Source organism: Nannobrachium achirus (genome assembly GCF_963921795.1).
Source record: "Nannobrachium achirus genome assembly, chromosome: 3".
NCBI classification, from domain to species: Eukaryota; Metazoa; Chordata; class Actinopteri; order Myctophiformes; family Myctophidae; genus Nannobrachium; species Nannobrachium achirus.
The window spans coordinates 48,869,637-48,891,647 of NC_137812.1; the positions used below are offsets into that span (position 1 = coordinate 48,869,637).

The following is a 22,011-nucleotide window of genomic DNA, read 5'->3' on the forward strand; positions in this document are numbered from 1 at the left end:
CACAGTAGGCCTTCAGGGCCCTAACTGGACAAAGACAATGAAGACGCCTATCCTCCTCTGATGCAAACGGAGGAGGATGGAAAGCCGTCAAAACAACAGGTTCCTTCGGGACCACTCGGTTCTTAGGAATAAAACTCAAATGAGGTTTAAGAAGAACCTTGGAGTCATTATTGAGAAACATCATACAATCAGGGCTCACAGAGAGCGCATGAAGGTCGCTCACACGCTTAGCCGTAGACAAGGCAAGCAAAAGAGCTGTTTTGAAACTTAAATGTTTCAAAGAGGTCCTCCCAATCGGTTCAAAGGGTGCCTTGCAAAGGCCCTCAAGAACCACTTGTAGATCCCAAACAGGAAACAAGGCTCTGGTCACAGGTCTCAAATGGTCCACACCATGCATGAACTGGACCACCTCAGGGATTTTAGAAAGGCCTTTGCCTGCCACCCCCAGGTGGCAGGCATCAATAGCCGCTAAATAACCCCTCAGTGTAGAGAACGCCAGACCAAGGTCCAGGCGGTCCTGCAGGAAATCTAACACCTTCTGGGCCGAAGCTATATGAGCCACCACAGGTGGCTCCTGTAGCTCACCAGTCCAAAAAGGCATTCCATCTTCCATCATACACAGCCCTAGTAGAGGGGGCTCTAGCACTCTGAATAGTGGCTACAACCATCGGTGAGAAGCCTGCTGCAAGCAGGTTCTCCCTCTCACGGGCCAAACCCACAGGTCTAGGCCCCGTGGGTCTGGATGGAAGATCTCGTCCCCTGCCTGGCGCAGCAGATCCCTGAGCAAGGGAAGCCGCCAAGGGGGTTGAGAGAGCAGTGGGGTGATCAGAGACCTCCACACTCCCCTGGATGGTGTCACCAGAAGAACCTCCTGGTTGGAACATCTGATCCTCTCCAGAGTGGGAAGAATCAGTTCCAGGGGTGGAAACGCGTAGAGAAGACCTTGTGGCCATTCGTAAGCAAACGCGTCCATCCCCAGAGGAGAAGGTCCCCTCACTGAAAAGTAAAGGGGGCACTTCGCGTTCTCCTGGGAGGCAAAGAGATCGACTCGCGGTCGACCGAACCTGGAGAAAATCTGCCTCACCACCGCAGGGTGGAGAGACCAATCCTCGTAACGAGGCTCCCCCCTGGACAACAGATCGGCGCCGCCGTTCTGAAGGCCCGGGACATGGGAAGCTCTGATGGACCTCAACCGAGGCAAGCACCAGAGGGTCATCTCGCGCGCCAGCTGATCCAGCGTCCGCGAGGAGAGGCCGCCCTGTTTGTTGAGATAATACAGGGCCGCCGTGTTGTCCGTCCTGACCAGGACATGGCAACCCCGGAGAAATGGTTCGAAATGCTTGAGCGCCAAGTAGATTGCCATTAATTCCAGATAGTTGATGTGGTACTCCAACATGGCCTGGGTCCAAAGACCCCTGGCTGAGCGCCCCTCGTGGGTGGCGCCCCACCCCGAGCGGCTGGCGTCTGTGGTGATCACCTTGCGTGACACCACTTCGCCCATGGAGACCCCACTTGTCAACAACGCCTGGTCCCTCCATGGGACCAGAGCGTCCATGCAGACCTGGCTGACTGACACCTTCCTGTACCCTTGCAGGGAAGGAATCCTGAGCGCCAGTGACCACCGCTGGAAAGGTCTCATATGAAACCTGCCCAGACGCAGAAGTTGCACTGCTGAAGCCATCAGCCCAGTCAACTTCATGCACTCCTTGTACCTGACCACCTGGTTCAGTCGGAAGGAGCCCAGACAAGCCAGAAACCTGTCCACCCTCTCCGGGGAGAGGCGAGCGGACATGGTGGCCGAGTCCAGAGATATTCCTATAAAGGAAATCTGCTGGGAGGGTAACAACATACTTTTGCCAAAGTTGACGTTGAAACCCAAGGCCTTCAGGTGTGACAACACCAGATTGGTATGGCGCGCCGCTTCTGAGCAGGAGGCGGCGGAAATCATCCAATCGTCTATGTAGTTCGCCAGCCTGACTCCCTGATGCCTCAGTGGAGCAATGGCTGCCTCGGTCACTTTCACGAAAACCCGAGGGCTCAGAGAAAGACCGAAAGGGAGGACCGTGTACTCGTACAGGCGCCCCTCGAAGGCGAACCGCAGGAACTTCCTGTGTGGGGGATAAATGAGGATGTGCTGATAAGCGTCCTTCAGGTCCACTGAACAGTGGAAATCCCCCTGTCTCACTGATTTCATCAGTGACTCTGACGTCAACATCCTGAATTTGAACTTTTTCAAGTGCTTGTTCAGAGCACGTAAGTCCATAATCGGACGCAGCCCCCCTCCTTTTTTCTGAACCAGAAAATAACGGCTCCAGAAGCCTAAACGGCTCTGGTCGCGTGATAACTCCACTATAGCGCCCTTGCGCAATAGTGAGCTTATCTCCTCCCTCAAGGCATCGGCCTTCAAGCCGCGGGCTCGAGTATAAATAACCTTGCTGGATAGGGAGGGTTTTTTCGCGAACTGTAGTCTGTAACCCCGCGTCACCGTCCGAAACACCCAGTGATTCGGATTGCAACGTTTCCATTGCTCTGCACACTGTGCTAACGTGTTGCTGAGCAACGGAGAAGCCTTGGGGTTGTACCGCCTGAGCGGAACTACTGGGCCGGGAGGGAAAGGTTCCATATCCGGGCACGTATCCGTATCCGCTAGACGCCGAGCCGGAAGGCGCGGAGTCACCGGCGGAAAGAGCGTTTCCGTTTCCGGTACGCTTATTTCCGTATCCGGTGGGGAACGAACACGTGACCTCCGGGCCGGAAGGCGCGGAGTCACCGGCGGAAAGAGCGTTTCCGTTTCCGGTACGCTTATTTCCGTATCCGGTGGGGGACGGACACGTGACCTCCAAGAAGCCTCGCTTGTTAATAATACATGCGACACACAACGTGGAGCCCGGGGGACAGGGTTCATCGCATAAGTAACATAATCCCCGGCTCGGGGAATTGTATTTACGTTTATAACCTGTGCTAAGGCCTTTATATGCTTCCTTGCGGGAAGACGAGGCCGACCCTGGGTGATATGTGTTGGCTTCTTCCCTGACGCTAAGACCAAACTCCTGTCCTGAACTAGAGTCGGCATAACAGTGCCGCTCGGTGGAGACAGAGGGGTATTGCACACTCGAGAGACTATACCACTGTGAATAGGAATTAGCTTGTCTGGGAACATTTTGCAAAGAGAAATATTCTGCTTGTAACCTGTCTGCATGACTGGAGGAAGCGATATTATCTGAGTGGAAAGAAATTCCAGCCTGGACTTCTCTACACTGGTTAAATTCATGCAAAATGGGGTCGTCTGTAGTAAAGCAGGTGGGTTTGAAATGAACAGGCATTGTTTCATCAACACACTTTTTATTACAGGCACTGGAGGAGAGCACAGAGGAGGAATAAACATTGATTTCTTTGCATAAGAAAAATTGTTCATATTGTCCAAACGTCTGCGCTTGCAAGGGGGGGTCCCCTGAATTTTCAGGGGGACCCCGCCAGAGTCCAGTGTCACTTTCGCGGCGGCTTCCCACGGGCTTTGTGGGAGCTGGCCGGTATCCCGTGCCTGGGAGGGTGGCGGGATTGAGAGCGGGCTTGAGCCCCCGCTGCAGTGCGAGGGGGTCCCGCGGAGGAAGAAGAGGGGGTCCTAGGGGGATTGTTCTGTTTCCCCTGCTTGGAGGAAGAGCGCCCCCTGTCAGCCTGACCAGGGGCCTTGCTCCGTCCCTGTCTCTTTTCCTTTCTGGGCACCTGGGGGTCCGTCGTGGCTCCCAGTAGCTCCAGAGTGATCTTCTTATCCGCCACCTCCTGGCGGAGAAGCTCCAGTCCACCGCCCATGAGGAAGGTAGGGTGGCCGGGAAGGTCTTGCAGGATCTTCCCGGTCTCCTCTCCAGAACTGCCAGGACACTGTACCTTGTCTAGCCACCTGGCACGTTCCGCCTGGATGCAATAATCCATGCCATGTCCAAGCCACTCGATCGCGTGGACATTCAAGTCCATCAGCATGCGCAGCGACTTGTCCATTTCCACCACCAGCACGTCAGGCACCTCCCGCATCTCGCTGAGGAGGCGCCTGGTGGAGGAAAGCAGCAGCTGGGTGGCGTTCATCGTCCTGGCTGCCAGCGCGGACGATCTGTAAGAGTTCCTCACCCTTGAAGACTGCTTGTCGTCAAAGGGGATGGCAAACCCAGGAGGCTTCTTACCCACGGCCAGATTGAGGGGAGGCCGGCCTCCAGGACCGGTCCGCTCATGGTTGGGCTTGATACTCCCTATCAGGGACTGGGCCATCAGCTTGTCCATGGGAGGGCACAAGGGGATTCCCGCCTTCTCTGAGTCGCGGTAATCGACCAGGAAGGGGAGCTTGGGGGGGTCCTTGTGTGTAGTCCAGGTTGAATGCAGGGCCTCTGCAAAGCCTGGGACTAGTGGTAGCTTTTCCATCCGACGCGGGGGAGAGGACTCCAAATCCTGGCCCAGGAGAGGAATCCTAGCCCGTGGTCCGAGTGGCGCATCTCCGAGTGGCAGCTCCAGACCACACCGGATGGCGGCGCGTTCCAGCACCGAGAGCTCGTCCATGGGGATGGAGTCTGGGTCTTGCGCCGCTGCCCCTCTCGCCCCAGCCGGCATGGAAGGGGTGAGAGAGGCAGAAGGGGCCTGGGAGGACGCGGCGGAGATGGAAACCTCGGCATGAGGAACCACCCTGGCCGCGCCTCCGCCCTGTCCGGAGGGGAAAGAGGACTCGTCCTCCTCCGAGTACTCACCCTCCGTGTCCACCTCCTCCATGTCGTAGTCCTCTAGCTCCGGTTCGTCTCCGTCGCTAGCATGCCAGGAGACGGGGCTAGGTGGCCGCATAGCCCGTAGCTGGGGGACGGAGAAGGAGAGAGGAATGTCCCCGACGACTAGAGGGTGGAATTCCTTGGGTGGGACGGTCCACGTTGAAGCTGGCGGAGAAACAACGTGGGCGGTCTTGCATGTTCTCTTCTTGGGCACGGCACCAGTCGAGCCCGTCGGAGAAACAGCAGTGGAAACAGGGGCCGCAGACCCGCTAGCAACGGGGCTACCGAAGCTAGCAGAGGGCGAGGCCGCTGGAGGCCTAACCACGTGGCGAGAAGCAGCGCTGTGGCGTTCAGCGCTGTCCGGCACACGAGGAGAGGTGTCTGGGAGGGTTCCGGCGAAGACCGTGGTGTGAAGGCCGTAGCCTGCGGCAGCGATCTCGCATCGTGCCTCGAGGGCTGGAACATCGTACTGGAGGCATTCAGCACAGTTCACCCCCGTGGCCGGGGCCGGAGGGGACAGAGAGGCCAAGGCGTGTCCTACCCCCATGCAGACAATGCAGAACAGATGTGTATCTTCATTGGCGATGAGGCCTTTGCAGCTGGGAAGGCCGCACTTCTTCGGTACCCTAGCTAGCAGGCTGCTAACTGTAGGTCGACGAGCTGCCATCGTGAGCTAACCGAAGCTAAGCGAAGCTAAGCTAAGGCAGGGATACACGTGGCAGAACGTACAGAGAAGAAGTAAAGACTCAAAGCTAAAGTGAAGAAAAAGACTGAACTGTTAGGAAGAATAGAATTAGAATCGTACAGGAGAATAATCTCTAATGGCCAGTGGCCGACTTTCCTAGTCAACGCTTAGGCTAAACTTTAAAGAAAATTATACTTATATGGCTGAGTTCGCGACACTAGTTGCAGGTAAGCAGAGGTGCGGAAGAGGAAGTTATGATAGCCCGCAGGGCTTATATACACTCGGGGGCGGTGCCCTCGTTTGTGATTGACAGCCCTACCGACAAATGATATTTCTCGTACGGGAGCTTATGAGTTTTACTCTGTTGCAGCGCCAGGTTGCGCTGATATCCCAATGGGGGACCTTGTCTGGAGGTATGACAATAAACAGCATGTCATGAGAGCTTTTAAATTAATTGGGCCTTGTTGTTATTTTTCACGAACAGCAATCAACAGGTGCTAATATGGTGGAGACCCCTGTCACTGGACAAACATAATGGCAATAATCACTGTGAAAATATAGAGCTATTTAACGTATTATTGTTATTTTTAACACACCCACTGCCGGGTATATACAGTAATTAATTCAGTAGATTCTGCTGTTTTTTTGTTTTTTTTTTACCTTATTTTCGAGGCTCCATGAACGCACCACAGTCCAAATGTAATCAGATTACTTCCGGGAACGACCAACGATTCATCTTTTCCTTCACCCGGTAAAGAAAAATTATAACCGCAGCTTTTCTTATGGTCTGTAGAAAAGGGCTTGTTTTAAACAAGAATGCTATCTGGAGATAGATTCCGAGATAAATGTGTTAACACCACCTTAAGTATAAAAAATAACAGGTTTCATAGAAAATAGTTACCGGAATATTGATGGGGATTATGAGAGAAGATAAAGGGAAACAAACTCCAGCACCCACACTTGTGTGAAATTAAGTCTTAAGTCAGATCTACAGTACAGGTCAGTGCCGACATAATATGTCAACATTCTCAAGTAAGTGAAGTTAAGAAAATATAAGCTATTTTCGTTGGGTAATGTCACAGTGACATGACGACCGGTCTACACCAGGCTTTTTAAAACGTGTGTGTGCGTAACATACCCAGTCCTATTTTCAAGTCTGTCTGTACTACATATACGTTTATAATACACTGTAAGCAATGCCAGCATTGACTGACCACAGAGACGAGTCCTTTTTGATCACACAAGTACGCTGACATTCAGCATACTTAATACTGCACTGGCCCATTGCTGTTAAGCCTGGTCTATACTTCATCGTACAAAGGTGTCATGTGCAGGAAATGGCCGATCTCGCCCAACCTTGACGCGTTGTGGACTTGTAGGTCTGTTGTGTTCACAGCGTGACCCTGTCGTACGAAGATGCATACATACAGTACATCAGGCATTATACTGATCTTGATTGACACAAAAACAAGTCCCTGATAAAGAGGTGTTTGGTAATGCTCTACCCTCATGAGATGATCAATGTGTGTTGTTCTTCCCAGGTTGATTAAAAAGCTGTGTGAGCATCGCATCTCTCAAGTTATGTGTGGAAATGAGCACTGCATCGCACTTTCTCGAGGTGAGAAAGGCACAAACCTTCCATAAATCAACACAAGCCTGAGAATTGATTTAGGGGTAGAGACTAGGAGGACATAACTGGTGTTCATGTTTGGTACCATACGGCACAGTCTGTCAAAGGCTTTCAGTCTTTGGAACAAATACTGTTGCGTGCATGTACGTGTGAAAATGGCGGCAGTCAACCGTGAAAGTCGCATTTATTTTATGGCAGTAAAGGAGTTAAGAACAAACCATGTCTCAAAGTTACTAAAATAGCTTCTGGTATTGGGTTTCTTACTTTAAATCTAGATTTAACAGTATGAATGTTCCATGATCTACTGTCTACTATCATATCAATGCATTGTCCCTGCTTTCCTCTCAGATGGCCAACTGTTCACATGGGGTCAGAACTCTAATGGCCAGCTAGGTCTGGGGAAGGGAGAACCCAGCACGCTGACCCCTCAGCCCCTTAAATCCCTATCGGGAATCCCCCTGGCTCAGATCACTGCTGGAGGAGACCACAGCTTCGCCCTCTCCTTGTCTGGAGCTGTGTTTGGTTGGGGCAAGAACAGCGCTGGGCAGCTGGGGCTGAATGATGAACAAGGTACAATAGACTGCTGATAAAGTGAAGTTGAACTTGACACAAGTTGGAGATTTGTTTCATGTGGAACAGTGGTCCTAATAACAAAATGTTGGTGCTATTTTCTTTTTATGTTAGCCGATGAAGACAGCAGCTTACCGCTGCCACTGCTGCTCTTTGCAGAAGTTTTAGTGTATGTAATTGACATCATTGATTAAACTGACCTTGAATTAAGTAGCTCGGTAGTAACCTCAGCATTTATCCTTTAGGTTTTCCTGATTAATTCTAGGAGTACACACACAAACCCATGTGTTCAGTGAGGCGTTTGCAATGCACTTGTTTAAGTTTTAAGTTCTCAGTTGCCATAGAATTCAGTGTGTCTTCTATGGAAGCATGTCACACACCGAAAATAGCTGATCTGCAAGCTCACAACCCGCCGCCGCTCACGGCTTGTGAGCTTGTAAATTGGCAAATTTTAGGTATAATTAAGTTTTATTTCAAACTAACAATAGAATACATTTTCAGAAGCATCTTCCATAAATCCTATTGGGCTGGTATTTTTCTATAAAGCAAGGCTCTGTTAACACTTTTCCAGAAATTCCAGTGTTGAATTTTTATTTTGCTTTAATCCATGTTAACACTGCTGTTTTGTGCTGCCTTTCACCAGACCGTGCCGTGCCATGCCACATCAAGTTTCTAAGATCCCAGAAAGTTGTTTACATCAGCTGTGGAGATGAACACACCGCTGCCCTCACAAAGGTATGTATAGGAGAAATTTACGCAGCTGTTGCTCACCACAAACAAAATATTCAGTGATATTTTACCGACATTCAATCGTATCTTATATGCGCATGTAACTGATTAGCCAACATCACCACTCAAAAACAACCAGTCATGAACTGACCTATCCAGTGATTTATGTCCTTGAGACTGAGTCCCTGTGCATGACAAGTATTTATTTTACTTGTTTCTAATAGCAAAGCTACAGTATGTCACAACTTTTTTTTTTTTGTGTAGAAGATCTACACCTAAAACAAAAATGAATTAATCTCCAATCTATTGTTGTCTGACAGGATGGAGGCTTGTTTACGTTTGGGGACGGCTCGCGGGGTCAGCTGGGTCATGACACGACCAACAACGAGCCTTTGCCTAGACGGGTGCTGGAGCTGATGGGGAGTGAGGTGTCCCAGATTGCGTGTGGCAGGTAATTTTTAGGCAGTATATTGCCTAGGAAATATTAACATGTCATGAATACATGTTATCCGTTTACCTACAGTTTTACCTACCATCCTTCCTTGCATGCACCTAGGCATAAAACAGTTATTTGAACAAACCAATTTAATTGATTATAAAGAATTAGCGATAATCAGTAGTTTAATAAAATATTAATGTAATAATTACTCCTTATTTTGGGCATGTTACAGTAGGAGAAGAATTGCAGATCCACAAGCACAAATACCAATCTGCATTCCAGTCACCAAGGGGTGGGGTAGACTGGTCTGTTGTCATCAAGATCAAGACAGTTAAACTTTGAGCCCAGTAGTGTGAAGAGTTGTATTCTGCATTTAACCCAACCTAAGGAGCTGTGAGCAGCCATTGTGCGTAGGGCTGTCACGATATGACATTTTACATGACGATAATTGGCGATTAACGATTTAATTGTGTTTTTGTCGTTGACAATTACATTTCAGTTTGGCTTTTAGGCTTTGAAGTTGTACATGGTAGATATGACACAAAACCTAAATATACAAAGAAATTACTGACATATTTGACAACTTACTGCTTAAAAAATAACTTTGATAGTGGAAATAGCCGATCTACAAGCTCACAACGCGTCGCGATGCGACGCGTTGTGAGCTTGTAGATCTGCTATTTCCACTATTTCGGACATTTTTCAACATTCACGATTATGACAAAATAATTGCGATAATGTCAAATAATCACGATTAGACGATTATGTAATAATTGTGACAGCCCTAATTGTGCGGCTCTCTGGGACCAACATCATTTGTACCACCATACAAACCTCTTGTGTTTACTTATTCTCTCTTGTCTTTTTTTCCCCCTCTCTCCCTGTCAGGCACCACACCCTGGCGTTCGTGCCTTCTTCTGGTATGATGTATTCATTTGGTTGTAACCTTCATGGGCAGCTGGGAACAGGGATGCGGGGAGACACCAGAAGCCCATTTCCTGTCAAGAGCTGCAACCTCACAGGAAATTCTCAGAGAACAGGTTAAATATATGGCTAGTGGCCTTTTAAAATCTCATTAAAATAAAGAGCACAGGCAGTTGTACAAACAAGGCTTATGGGCTATATTTCCCCTCAAGCACATTTCTTGAAGTTTACAGTTTACAGTTTAGGCATTTAGCAGACGCTTATAATCCAAAGCGACTTACAAAAAAGCACAAGCAGATAATACAATATACAATATAATCACTATAATAAACAAGATAACATGTCAGAATATCAACAACAATATAGCATATGCATATGAATATCAATCTAAAAAAAACAATATAATTATTCATGAAAGAAATGCACATTGAAGGAATGAAACCTGTGACAACCTGTGTTTTGTCTCAACTATTTATAGTATTCTCAAAGTTCAACACTTTTCTTGTATTCCTCTTTTCTTCTTTTTCGGAATAGATTGTTGCACCATAACCAAAATCAACTGCGGTGGAGACCATAATTTTGTATTGTGCTCTGATGAGCAGGTAAGACCACTGTTGGTTTTCCTTATAAATGAAAACAAAACATATCAACAATTTAAACTTGTTGTGGTGGCGATGATGATGATGATGATGATGATGATAATAATATTAGTTAATTGGTTAAACAGAAAGATGATAAATTAATTAGTGGTTTGTACAGGAGATAAATACATTTTACCACATCAAGGATTAGATTTAGAATCACTTGTGTGAATTCAGTTTCCATATTATGCCACAGGGAGGCAGTGGTGCCTTCGCTTTTGCCTAGCCTAGTTTGTAAAGTGAAGTACACATGGAGTGTTGTGCTGGCTACCTCTGTGGATAGAGAAAGGTACTAGCACTACCCAGCTTATGGGTTCTATTCCCTGTGTCCCTCATTAGCTATAGAATGGCACTGATGGGAAATGACAACATTTAAGTGTTGTTGATTCCATTCCTTGTGGTGCCCTTTGGCTGGAACCTCCACACACCAGCGCTGCTGTGGTGTGATGTTGCACAGACCAGTAATACAATCAGTGTGTATTTGTTGATATTTTGTTGACTTGAATCAACCCAACAATAAAATCCGCTGATGCACCATAAAATATTTTTTTTTTACTGGGGCAAAAGAAAGGATTCTGCTTTTTGTACATTTAATCCATAAAATAAGCAGCTTCATCCATGCGCTTTCTTGATCTGTCCTCCAGCCTTGGTGGTACATTACATGCCTTTACCCAACTTACCAGTCTATTACTTGAGTGAGCTGTGCCCCCCAAAACTACTAGTTTTATTTTGTGATATTACAATTTATCTTGTTTCTACCCTTTCCCTATTCAGACTTCTGTCCCTCCAGAAGACTTCAGGGTGAACAACATCACTAAAGGCATCTCTCTTATCAACTATGAGAGCTTAAATTCATGGAGAATTAAACTAATAGACAACACAGACTCTAGTGTCACAAAGTAAGTCATTGATAAAATATCATCATTGTAAATAATACATTAGTTCCGATGTATTTAAGAAAGGAGAAAGAGTACTAATGTTTGGGATTTGTATGTTTGTGTGTATATTTGACCATAATGTGATTGTGTTGTATTATCATTTTCACATACTGTACATAAGCTCACCTAACCCAATTCTAGCCTTACTAGCCAGTCTATGTACGGAAGAAGGATGTCACACAGTCTTTGGAGAGAAATCTGTCTAATTTAAGCTCTTCAATGTAACATTGCTGATCTGCGATGTGAGAGTGTGGTCTAGTCCAGTGGTTCTCAACCTTTTCATGCTGCAACCCCCAAAAATAATCATATTTGAATTGGAGACGACCCCCCCCCCCCCCACGCTGACAAGCACTTGGAATTGTAGGAGTTGAGGCATTACATTTAGTTTTGACCGATCTAAAATAGCCGATCTACAAGATCTCAGAACACCTCGCAACGCAAGGCGTTGTGAGCTTGTAGATCAGCTATTTTCAAAATGTTTGCCTCTTTCTTTTCTCTTATTTGACAATTTGGCCAATGTTTGACCCGTTTTTATATTTATTTGTATTTTATATTTCATATTTTTTATTACTTTTAATGCAGTAATGGTCTTTTTACATTTAATTCATTTTCTTAATTTTCCCCCCATCTTTTTATTGGGTATTTAAAAGGTCTTAAAAGTCCTTAAATTGTCACCTCACCGTCATCAGTGGGGACACCCCAAAATCACGTGGAGACCCCCAGCTTGAGAACCACTGGTCTAGCCAACAACAACTCGGGATTCCTGGATCGCTGCCCTCCGCACTCTCCTATCTAACATCAGGGTCTTGAGCTCTACAATGTTGTTAGCTAAGCTGTCACTCCGCAGTCCATCCACCTAGGTTGTGTGTTTCTATGCCCTGGATTGGCTACCATGGTGTCAGTTTGTTTGCCACTAGTTCTGGGTGCCTCTTAACGCAGTGCCCTGCCAGCCTTATCGTTCTCTCTCTGACTTTGTCTGTGACCTGTTGTAGGTCCCTTTATAGAGGACCACATTTCTAATGTGACACCCAGTGCCACTCGTGTGAGATTGTCTCAGCCACATACAGCAGTACTTACTCCACTGTAACTACGAACAGTACCCTATACTTACCTGTGGCAAAATGAATTTAGTAAAAAAATGTCCTGATCTGTTTCCACAGTGACATCATACTTCTGCTCTCCTCCACGGCCTGCTGGAATGCCAGCTTTCTGGACCAAAGGTACCCAAGGCCTTATTTATTATTTATTTATTTTCCCTACCATTGTATTGGGGGACAGTCAGGAGAAAAGTAGGAGATGACTACACTGACTCCTTATTAACTGCAATAAAAGTCCAATAAAAGATTGAGTTAAGTAGTGATAGACAGACCTCGACTCCAAAAATCTAAAAAGCAGGCAACACTATTAGCGTCATTTATTTATTTTCAAACATTTATCATTCGTCCCTCAGTCCTTGCTGCTGTGGCGTGCCAGCAGTGCTGCCGTGTGGAGATTGTGGCTGCTTGCATGAGAGCACTGCGGAATGTGCAGAGCTTAAATGGCTTGCACTTTGACCTAGTTTATTGTAAACACTTGTGTTGTGCATCCACAGTTTTCAGAGCTGCGTGATACAAATCTTAAAACTTTAAAGATTTGGGGGAATTGTCACGTGGACACATAGAAGTAAGGATAGTTTGTTAATATCTATTGTGGATAAAAGCTGCTAATGTAATGACATAATATATTGATTCATTGTTTGCACAGTTAAACAACCTTACAACTTAAATCTGTCATCATGCATCCGGTTTGTTATTGTTGTCTCAAAGCAATGCTACACTGTAAAATCCTCAGTATCCTCACTCTGAAGATTACTTTGTGTACCTATTTGCTCATGCGCCAGTTTTCCTGTGACTCTTGGGAATGGGTTTACACGTGACATCACAGGGTCGGCATGATTTAGTTCTGTCACATACTCAAAATTTGATACACACACCCACACGCATGCACATGTGCAAACAAGTAGGAATGTGTACATGTACACAGTATCTCATGCTATCAAGTTCATACTGCTGATAGCTTGGAAAAGATGACTATCTAGACTGACAGTGAGTTCCATGGAGAGGGTCAGACCACATTTAACACCAATGCAGGTGAGTGTTGCTAGAAGCTGAATCATCACCTGATGCCTATCGTGTCATGGGAATGAGGACTGAATCCCTGTACTAGCATCCTAAAGGACCAGAAAGTACTTTATATTCTTCTCAAAACAAAACAAAATAATATTGGTGAGATATCTTCAATCATTGCTCCTTGATTAGATATTGAAATAGACTTGTCATTTACTTACTGTAAAGAAACGGCCACTCTTCTAAAATGGATAGTTCCATTCCATGATTATGATTAACTCATTGACTCTCACAATTAAAACATTGTCTAATCTGCTACTGCCAGCATTCAGGGTGTTTTTCACAAACCTTTGAAAAATCCTAGAATATTTTGCGTCGCCCCGATCTGCGTACGGTTTGTCTCAAAAGACGCACGTGGCTCTCTTGAAGTCAGGGAAAAAACAGGTTGCGAACAGCGCCTTCTAGCGTCTGGCATCCGTGGTGTCTAACAACCCTAGTTGTACTTCCCGGAAGAAAATGTGGGAATCTATTTACATCGGTGACTGGGAACAGTTCAGGAGTGCATGGAGTTCCCATTCAAGGATGGCTTGTGACATATTCAGAATGAATTTGCTTGATTTATGCCTTTCAGAGAGCAGTGCCTTTTAATTACTTGGGTATATCTCAGCTGGGAGGCACAGCAAATGTAAAGACTATGCCCTCTGTGGTTGCCTGATGGTGTTTTTTGTTTAGCAAACAGTCTTGACTAGACTTAGTCTAGTGCATACAATATTATGACTGGATACAACAAACCCTATAAATATCTGAGGACGTATACTGTAAATAAGGCCCATCCTTCACCTTGATGGGTATAAGATGTCTGATGTTGATCAGTAATGAGAGGCTTAAACCACAGGCTTTTCTATATCAGAAATGGTCATGCCACTACGATGACTCACTCACATCTTGGTTGTTAATGTTATTAAGAATAGCCTAGTAGTTACCATCAGGCGTAGTAGAGTTGGGCACCGTCTATTAGTCACTATTCCCGGCTCTCATTCTCAGATAGTATTTGATGCCTGACATGGCGTATGTTGTTTATATGACAGCTGGTGTGGATAAAGCACAATGTACAACTTAAAGGGATATTCCACTTTCAAAAAACCTTTTGTCATTTTATGGTCTAATCAGGCTTGTATGAACACCCTGAACAGTTTTTAATTTTTAGATATTTGATGTAAATGTTATCTGGCCCTCGAGGCTCAGGGCCTCTCCCCACACACACTCATTGTAACTTCAAACTCCATTTTAACCATGATAGATTCATTAGAAACACCCATTATTTTTTCTGGTGACTCATACTACCCTCCTAATACGTGAGCAGGCCGTGTTTTTTCAATAAAGTTTTTCACATATTTTTTAATAATTCTTTGGGAAAATGGAAAAAATTAAATACAATAAAAATATATAAGAAATACATGAAAAACGTTATTGATAAAACACGGTCTGCTCACATATTAGGAGGGTAGTATGAGTCACCAGAAAAAATAATGGGTGTTTTTAATGAATCTATCATGGTTAAAATGGAGTTTGAAGTTACAATGAGTGTGTGTGGGGAGAGGCCCTGAGCCCGGAGGGCCTGATAACAATTACATCAAATATCTAAATACTGAATGAAGAAAATTAAAAACTGTTCAGGGTGTTCATACAAGCCTGATTAGACCATACAATGACAAAAAGCTTTTTTGAAAGTGGAATATCCCTTTAATATATATTTTGATCTGACCTGATTCCGATCCTGAGAGATGGGATCGGGGCAATCCATAAATATGCATGCAAGTGTGTATGATAGTGCACAAATGTGTAAACGTGTTTACCTTTTCTGTGAACACACCCACATTTGTCCTGCCACATGTAAGGTTAGAAAAGGCTTCTATCTAATCCAAAGCATCATTCACAGGTCCTTATATGAATAGCTCGCCACAACATCCCAGAGTCTATTTATATCATATTAATGACCACTTAAGAAGTGTACAACAAAAATGGAGCTTATTAAAACACGTCATTTTTATACAAAAGGACAGAACGTTCATGTAGGCCAGGATGACCCAAATGTGTCTCCAGAGATGGGGGGCCTTCTTTACGGCTATGTCTTATGTACAACAATCATGTTTTTGTTTGCTTTCAGTGATGACTGTCACTTCAAGACCAACCCAAAGATCCCAGGCATTGACTTCAACTCCGTCAGACTGCTGTTTGAGATACTCTCCAAACCATCTTTCTCAGGGCTTCTGGAGCAGGTAACTGAGAGTGATGCATCTAGAAGCCAATACAATACACTACTACTTCTACTCCCTTGTTCCAAGTAGCTTGGTCTGCATTGTAGTTGTAATTGTTCACATCTGCATATTCAACTTATATTTTGGGACTTTGGTAGATGCTCTTTTCCAGAGCCCATTACAAGTTCAAGATCAGAGTACTCCATCACTCATTTGAACTCAAAGTATTTGATGTTCCATTCACAGCCATAGCACTGAGAAATTTGTGCTGAATGGTTTACCTCGTGATATCACTGGGATACAATCTGTAGGTGAAAACTACATATGTTTTAGCCGTATGTGACAGAACAAAATCATGCAGACCCTGTGATGTCACGTGTATTCCCATACTGTTTCTGGTTTGGGTCTGCGGGGGCACAGTGACATCAACCTTATGTTATGACTCAGATGAGATATTCCGAGCCAAGGACACAACACGCCAAAGCTTGAAATTTGTCACAGATCTGGAAGGTTGTAAATCCAAACAGGTGCTGGTCTTGTGTGTAATATTGCTGGTGTCCCTGACCCATGTACTCTAGGTTGCCTTGTAAGTTTGGAAAAACAAGGAAGTGACACCTGTTTGTGTCTGCCAAGTTTCTAACCTGTAATCGTAGTTTCACCAAGATAATATGATCCGGATTTGAACCTACAGTAGGATGTAGTGGTTACATTTGCTGATGTGGTGCAGGCACTAACTGGATCAGTGTTCAGGGCATCCCTACTGTATATTGAGTAATTTCCCCCACAGATCCCTGACACCAAATGAAGGAGTGAGTCATGAGCTCTAACATTAGTTCACTAATGTCATGTTATGTTTCGATGGTTTACCTCAAACCAACTTGAAATATTATGGCCTGTAAAGACCACAGGCCTCATTCCAAACCACCAAAGGCCTCTCCCAGAATTCTTTTGCTAATATTGTTCCTGTTGCCTAGTTAATCCACACCTTTTTAATGTATTCAAACATATTTCTTATCCTTGCATGGGTGGTACTTGCAGTACGCAATCAGTCACATGTGCAAACATGTACAAAGAACTCACTTTTTGCACCTACACTGTTGTTTCCTTTGTGGACTATGTGGTTGAACCTGGCACAAGCTGATACTCTGCACCTTAATCTCATGTACAGTACAACGCGCTGCTATTCGTCTTGCACCTTAACGTTTTATCATGTACACTGTACAGCAGGGGTATTCAATTAGATTAGGCAGTGGAGCACAATTGTAAAATTACTTAAAGTCAGGGGCCACAAGACTGTTAAATTAAAAATGAACAAATGTTCACTGTTAACTCTTTGAGTGCCACCCCTTTCACCACTAGAGGGCGCCCAGTGACCATAGAAAATCCCATAGAGATATGCTGGTATATGCAGAAGCCCTGCAGCCATGACTTGCCTGAACACTTTCCTTTGTGCATGTACAGGAAGAGGATGAAGTTAGCTTGAAGTTAGCTATTGGCTACCAAGCATTTTAGAAGCCTTATTTTCGTCAACTTAGCCATGATTAAACCTTGCACACCTCTACATGGGAAAAAAACAGAGAAGAATGAGCTCTAAAAAATCCAATGCAATCCTGGATTGCATTGGAGTGGATTTGTGCAGTTTGTTCACAGCTTTCAAACAAAAAAATCCGATTGGAAATCCGTTCAGGCATTCTTGAGATAATCGCCATTATGCTTTACATGTTATGTAAACAAACATGGCTGCCCTGTATGTTAGATGGGGTTGTATGGGGGTGGAACATGCAAAATCGCGATTGAAATCATGTTCACCAGATTTGATGGGGTCCAAAAAAAAAAAAAAAAATTCAAAAAAAAAATTTTCCAAAAAAATTTTTTTTTTTTTTTTTTTTTTTTTTTTTTTTAAAGCCGAACTTGTTCGGGATCGGCACTCTACGATACGCTAATAAAGCCGAACTAGTTCGGGATTGGCACTCAATGAGTTAACAGTTTGACCGTTTGTTGTGTGCTATTAGGTCTGATAGGAAACATGTCTTATTAGGGCCTGCTTTATACTGCATTGAATGCCTTTTGATGCACATAGGATAATGTATGTGGCAGTCCTTTAGAGTGCACAGGCTTTGATTTTGATATTAAGAAAATAGGAAGTAGATATTTCAGTATGTTCTATGGAAGGATCCCTGGCATGGATGCGTCTTTGTGAGAAAAATATTGGAGACAGTCTTGCAAGGTGAAGTGTTTACAGTACATGTTCGTATGAATGAAAGCTTTTGCATTTTGGTTATGTCTGAGGCCTGAGCACCCAGCTGATGAGAGCACAGGCTCTTTATGATGTGTTTCATGGTCCATTAGTTGAGAGCGCTACCATCTTTCAGACCAGACCGCTACTTAGGATGAAAGAAACATACTGTGTAATGGACAACATCCTCTCAAAATTCAGAAATGGTTGCTACGAATGGATGAAGATGGCATGTGATGAACAGACAGCACTCAAAACTCATCTGTTGCTACCTGGCTACATGAAAATGAGATGTACAGAAGTAGTAAAAGTAGATGACATTTCTGGCTGTTTTGTTTCTTTGTACAATGAAAAAGGGTCTTTATACTGTACTTAAATACATTTTAGCACCAGATACCTTGTGAACTGCAACACTTTGACCCAAGTTATTTTCTTATGGGAGATTTTAACTTTTTTTCTGTAAGATATCTGTACTTTTACTCAAGTAATGCCTTTCAAGTATATGTGCCACTGTTTTTTTTCTTCTTCTTTTTTCTCCATGTTTTTTAACGTGTAAGAAATCATGAAGCAGTGCACCTGGAATCTGTAATGGGGCCACTTCTCTAGCCTCATACATACTGTACTGGGTGGATGTGCTATGTGTAAATACTGTATGTAGATACCTTTGTTTCGGAACAACTAAGAATTATGGTGCTTGCACAAAAACAAATTAATTGATTTCTGATTCATTGGCCGGGGCTATCTTGTAAATGAGATCACTGTCTCAATGGGACTGACTTGGTTAAATAAAAACATTATGGTTTAGTACATTATTTACTATGAAAATCTTCATTTAGTGCAGCAAATGTTATTATTGTCTACTTTGATTATTATTCCATAGGCCAAATACATTGGTTAAACTTGCCGTTGTAAAGTAGAACACATTAAGTTTCAATCTGTTTTTAAAAACCAAAGTGCTTCATTGGTTTGAACATTTTGTGCACTTCCCCACACAGGCCACCAAGAGTTTTGAGAGCCTCCTCATCCCCCAGCTGCCCTGCTCTCCTCCTGATGTGGAGGCCATGAGGATCTACCTGATCCTGTCTGAGTGTCCCGCTCTGCTGGACTCCAAGAACTACATCAGCATCACCATCCCCCTGGCCATGGCCATCCTCCGACTAGACGTCAACCCCAGCAAAGTGCTGGGTAGGAAACCGACTCACACACACACACACACACACACACACACACACACACACACACACACTGTACTAGGGCTGTCACGATTATGAGATTTTACATGACGATAAATTGTCACACAAATAATTGTGATTAACGATTTAATTGTGTTTTTGTCGCTGAACACTGGAGCATATGAATACAAATAATTACTTATCTGTTTGGCTTTGAACAGTTTGAAGTTGCACAGGGCAGATATGACAAATAACCTAAATATCTAAAGGAATGACTGGCATATTTAATAACTTTATACATGTATAGTGGAAAGAGACGATCTACAAGCTCACAACGCATTGCGATGTGAGGGGTGTGTGGGTTGACTACACACACACCCTTCCATTGTTTCTCAAACCTTTTTATTTTAAGGACTCCATAACTCTGAGAGTGTACAAATGGAAGTGTCCATTTGTACACTGGAAGTGTCCATTTGTACACTGAGTTACAGAGCTGTAATGGTCCATTTGGAACCCACTGAAGGAACCCTGACGTTCCATGGACTTGGACACCACTTTGAGAACCTCTTCTTATTTTTTATAGCTTGATGTGTGTTGGAAAGATATCCAGTGATAAATGAATGTAAAATCACTCAGCATTCCATGTAGATGCAACACTAATAATGAAATGCAATAAACATACAGTGGCACATTATATATACTGCACACAGTATACAGTATATATAGTGTATTATTCAGACAGCCACCCACGTGGATGTATACGTGCAGCACCATGTGCAGTAATGCAGCTTACTAACAGATGCTACTGTACCATGCACAAACATGTTCATACCTACAGGCATTAAACTCATTCTGTTCATGGCTATACACAAACACTCAGACAGACGTCTCTTATGCAGATGAAAGGGCTGACCATAATCCAACCACTTACATAAATCAAGTGCAGTCAAACTATGTATGTAACACAGGCCAACATAATGTGCTTACACTTACAGGCAATACATCAAATATATATAATTTGAGGAATGTGATTGCCAGTGTGTCAGTCAAGTCAACTGGCGGAATTACATGAACGTTTTGTTCAGACTGCAGGCAATCCCATTTTTTCCCTCCAAAATAGTGCTAAATTGCACAAACATAGTTCCACTCTAGAAACCATCACTTCTAATCATAGCCTGTGTTGTCATTATATATCTCATTGAGTAATCCACTGTGAGGGAGATGTCATGTGCCTGCTTTTCTGTTTGCAGACAACTGGTGGTCTTTGTTGGACAGCAGTGTCTTCTCTAGATTAGTGGACATGTACAAGAGCATTGTAGTGTTTCTCCTGACTGGAGGCAAGACTCTTCTCATCCCTGTCTTCCAGGACAGCTACATTAGTGCCACGCTAAAGATGTTGGAGAAACTGCATAAGGTACCAACCCAAGATGAACCTCTGCCCATGTGCTGTAAAAGATTCAGATGGCCAACAAAGTTCTCTTTGAATATTAATAGTGTACCTGATGAGGGACTGGATCTTTCTAGGCAGCATTGTGCCAGATACATAATTAATTAATTAACGTAATGTAATTGGTGTTGTTGAGCTGGTTCAGGTCAGGGGTTGATGCTGTAATCCCTTCTCCAGGTTTAGTGTTTGGCTTTTTAGTGTTTGCACAATAATAAAACTACATTTTGGTTCATTTGGATATTTCCAGATTGAAAGCAAATTATTTTTAATTTAATAATAAACATATTATCAATATAGCTATGTGTAAGGTTACACCGTGCTTTAATACAATAAATGCATTATATTTAAACTAAAGTCAAAGCAACTGTAGGTTGGTAGGCTCTGCATCTTTCTCGGAGCCATGCGTTTACAGGCTAACCCAATTCTTAGAATTCTGGGAGAAAAGAAACTGTCTTTTGGCCGTTCTGTAAAAGTGGCAAACTACCACTTTTGGCACTTGTAGCGAGCTCCTCGCTGTCTCTCCCAGAGAGAATGGCAGCAGAGAGAGAAATTTGCATCAACGTCTGTAGTTGCAGTAGCGTTAATTACAAAACGAACTCATCAACTGTCTGCAAGAATCCCCAGCGGTGGTTTAGTATACAGCTATTCTGTGTGCCATCAATCATCGCTAGCCGTTTTCCTCTCTGTGTTTTTGTGTTGCTTTGCACCTGGATAAACTCCAGTGTCTCTTCAACATTGATTTCTACCACACCAGCCGTATCAACCGTTTATGGTTTTTGATCTTCATTATAGCTTGCACTAACTGCCCTAGGTCTGATAACTGCTATCAACCCTAGAGCTGATAACAATTATGAAGACCAGGGCTGAGAACATTTATCAGCCCCTGAAGCCACGTTCAGGCTGATACAGTTTATCAGCCACTCGTTCCCTTTATCACTCCCCTCACCCAGAGGCGAGGTATGGGATGAATACATGATTGTATGCTGTTCCAAGTTCCTCAAAGCTGAATTGAAACAGCGCTTTGCCCTGTATTTCCAGGTTAATCTGAAGGCTAATCATGTGGAGTACAACCACTTCTACATCACTGACATCACCACTCTAGTGGACATCCAGGAAGATTACCTTAAGTGGTTTTTGAGTAAAGCTGAGATTGTGAGTGCCCCCCAACCTTTTCTCTTACTAATTTACTAGTTTGTATTTTTCTCATATAATAAACAGGACCGCTAACTCAATTAACCTTCAACCATTAAAGATCTATCTCCATAATTGGAATTTGTTTTGGATCAATCGTATTGCTTGGGAAGAAGCACCCATAGTTGTTTTTCCTTGGGTTCCAGTCTTTATCTACGCTGTTATCTATGCTGTTCACCAGTGCTTGTTCTTTCCAGTGGTGGAAAACAGTATCAATGTGTGACATTTTGTGCGTGTTTGCTTGTACATAATAGGGTTTTTGCTTTCTGCAAGACCTGTTCTTAAGGGTTTCTAGCCTCAG

General features: G+C 44.2%; 1 protein-coding gene across 1 annotated transcript in view; it reads left to right on the forward strand.

The window, feature by feature from the left end:
- Positions 1-22,011, forward strand: part of herc3 (HECT and RLD domain containing E3 ubiquitin protein ligase 3) — a 45,410-nt gene that overhangs the window by 6,526 nt on the left and 16,873 nt on the right. The window contains exons 4-15 of the mRNA XM_080722206.1: positions 6,972-7,048; positions 7,409-7,630; positions 8,274-8,365; positions 8,680-8,810; positions 9,687-9,838; positions 10,257-10,324; positions 11,138-11,262; positions 12,462-12,521; positions 15,574-15,685; positions 18,896-19,085; positions 20,323-20,486; positions 21,558-21,671. Coding sequence (XP_080578332.1) covers positions 6,972-7,048; positions 7,409-7,630; positions 8,274-8,365; positions 8,680-8,810; positions 9,687-9,838; positions 10,257-10,324; positions 11,138-11,262; positions 12,462-12,521; positions 15,574-15,685; positions 18,896-19,085; positions 20,323-20,486; positions 21,558-21,671 — 1,507 coding nt within the window. The remainder of the gene's footprint in view (positions 1-6,971; positions 7,049-7,408; positions 7,631-8,273; positions 8,366-8,679; positions 8,811-9,686; positions 9,839-10,256; positions 10,325-11,137; positions 11,263-12,461; positions 12,522-15,573; positions 15,686-18,895; positions 19,086-20,322; positions 20,487-21,557; positions 21,672-22,011) is intronic.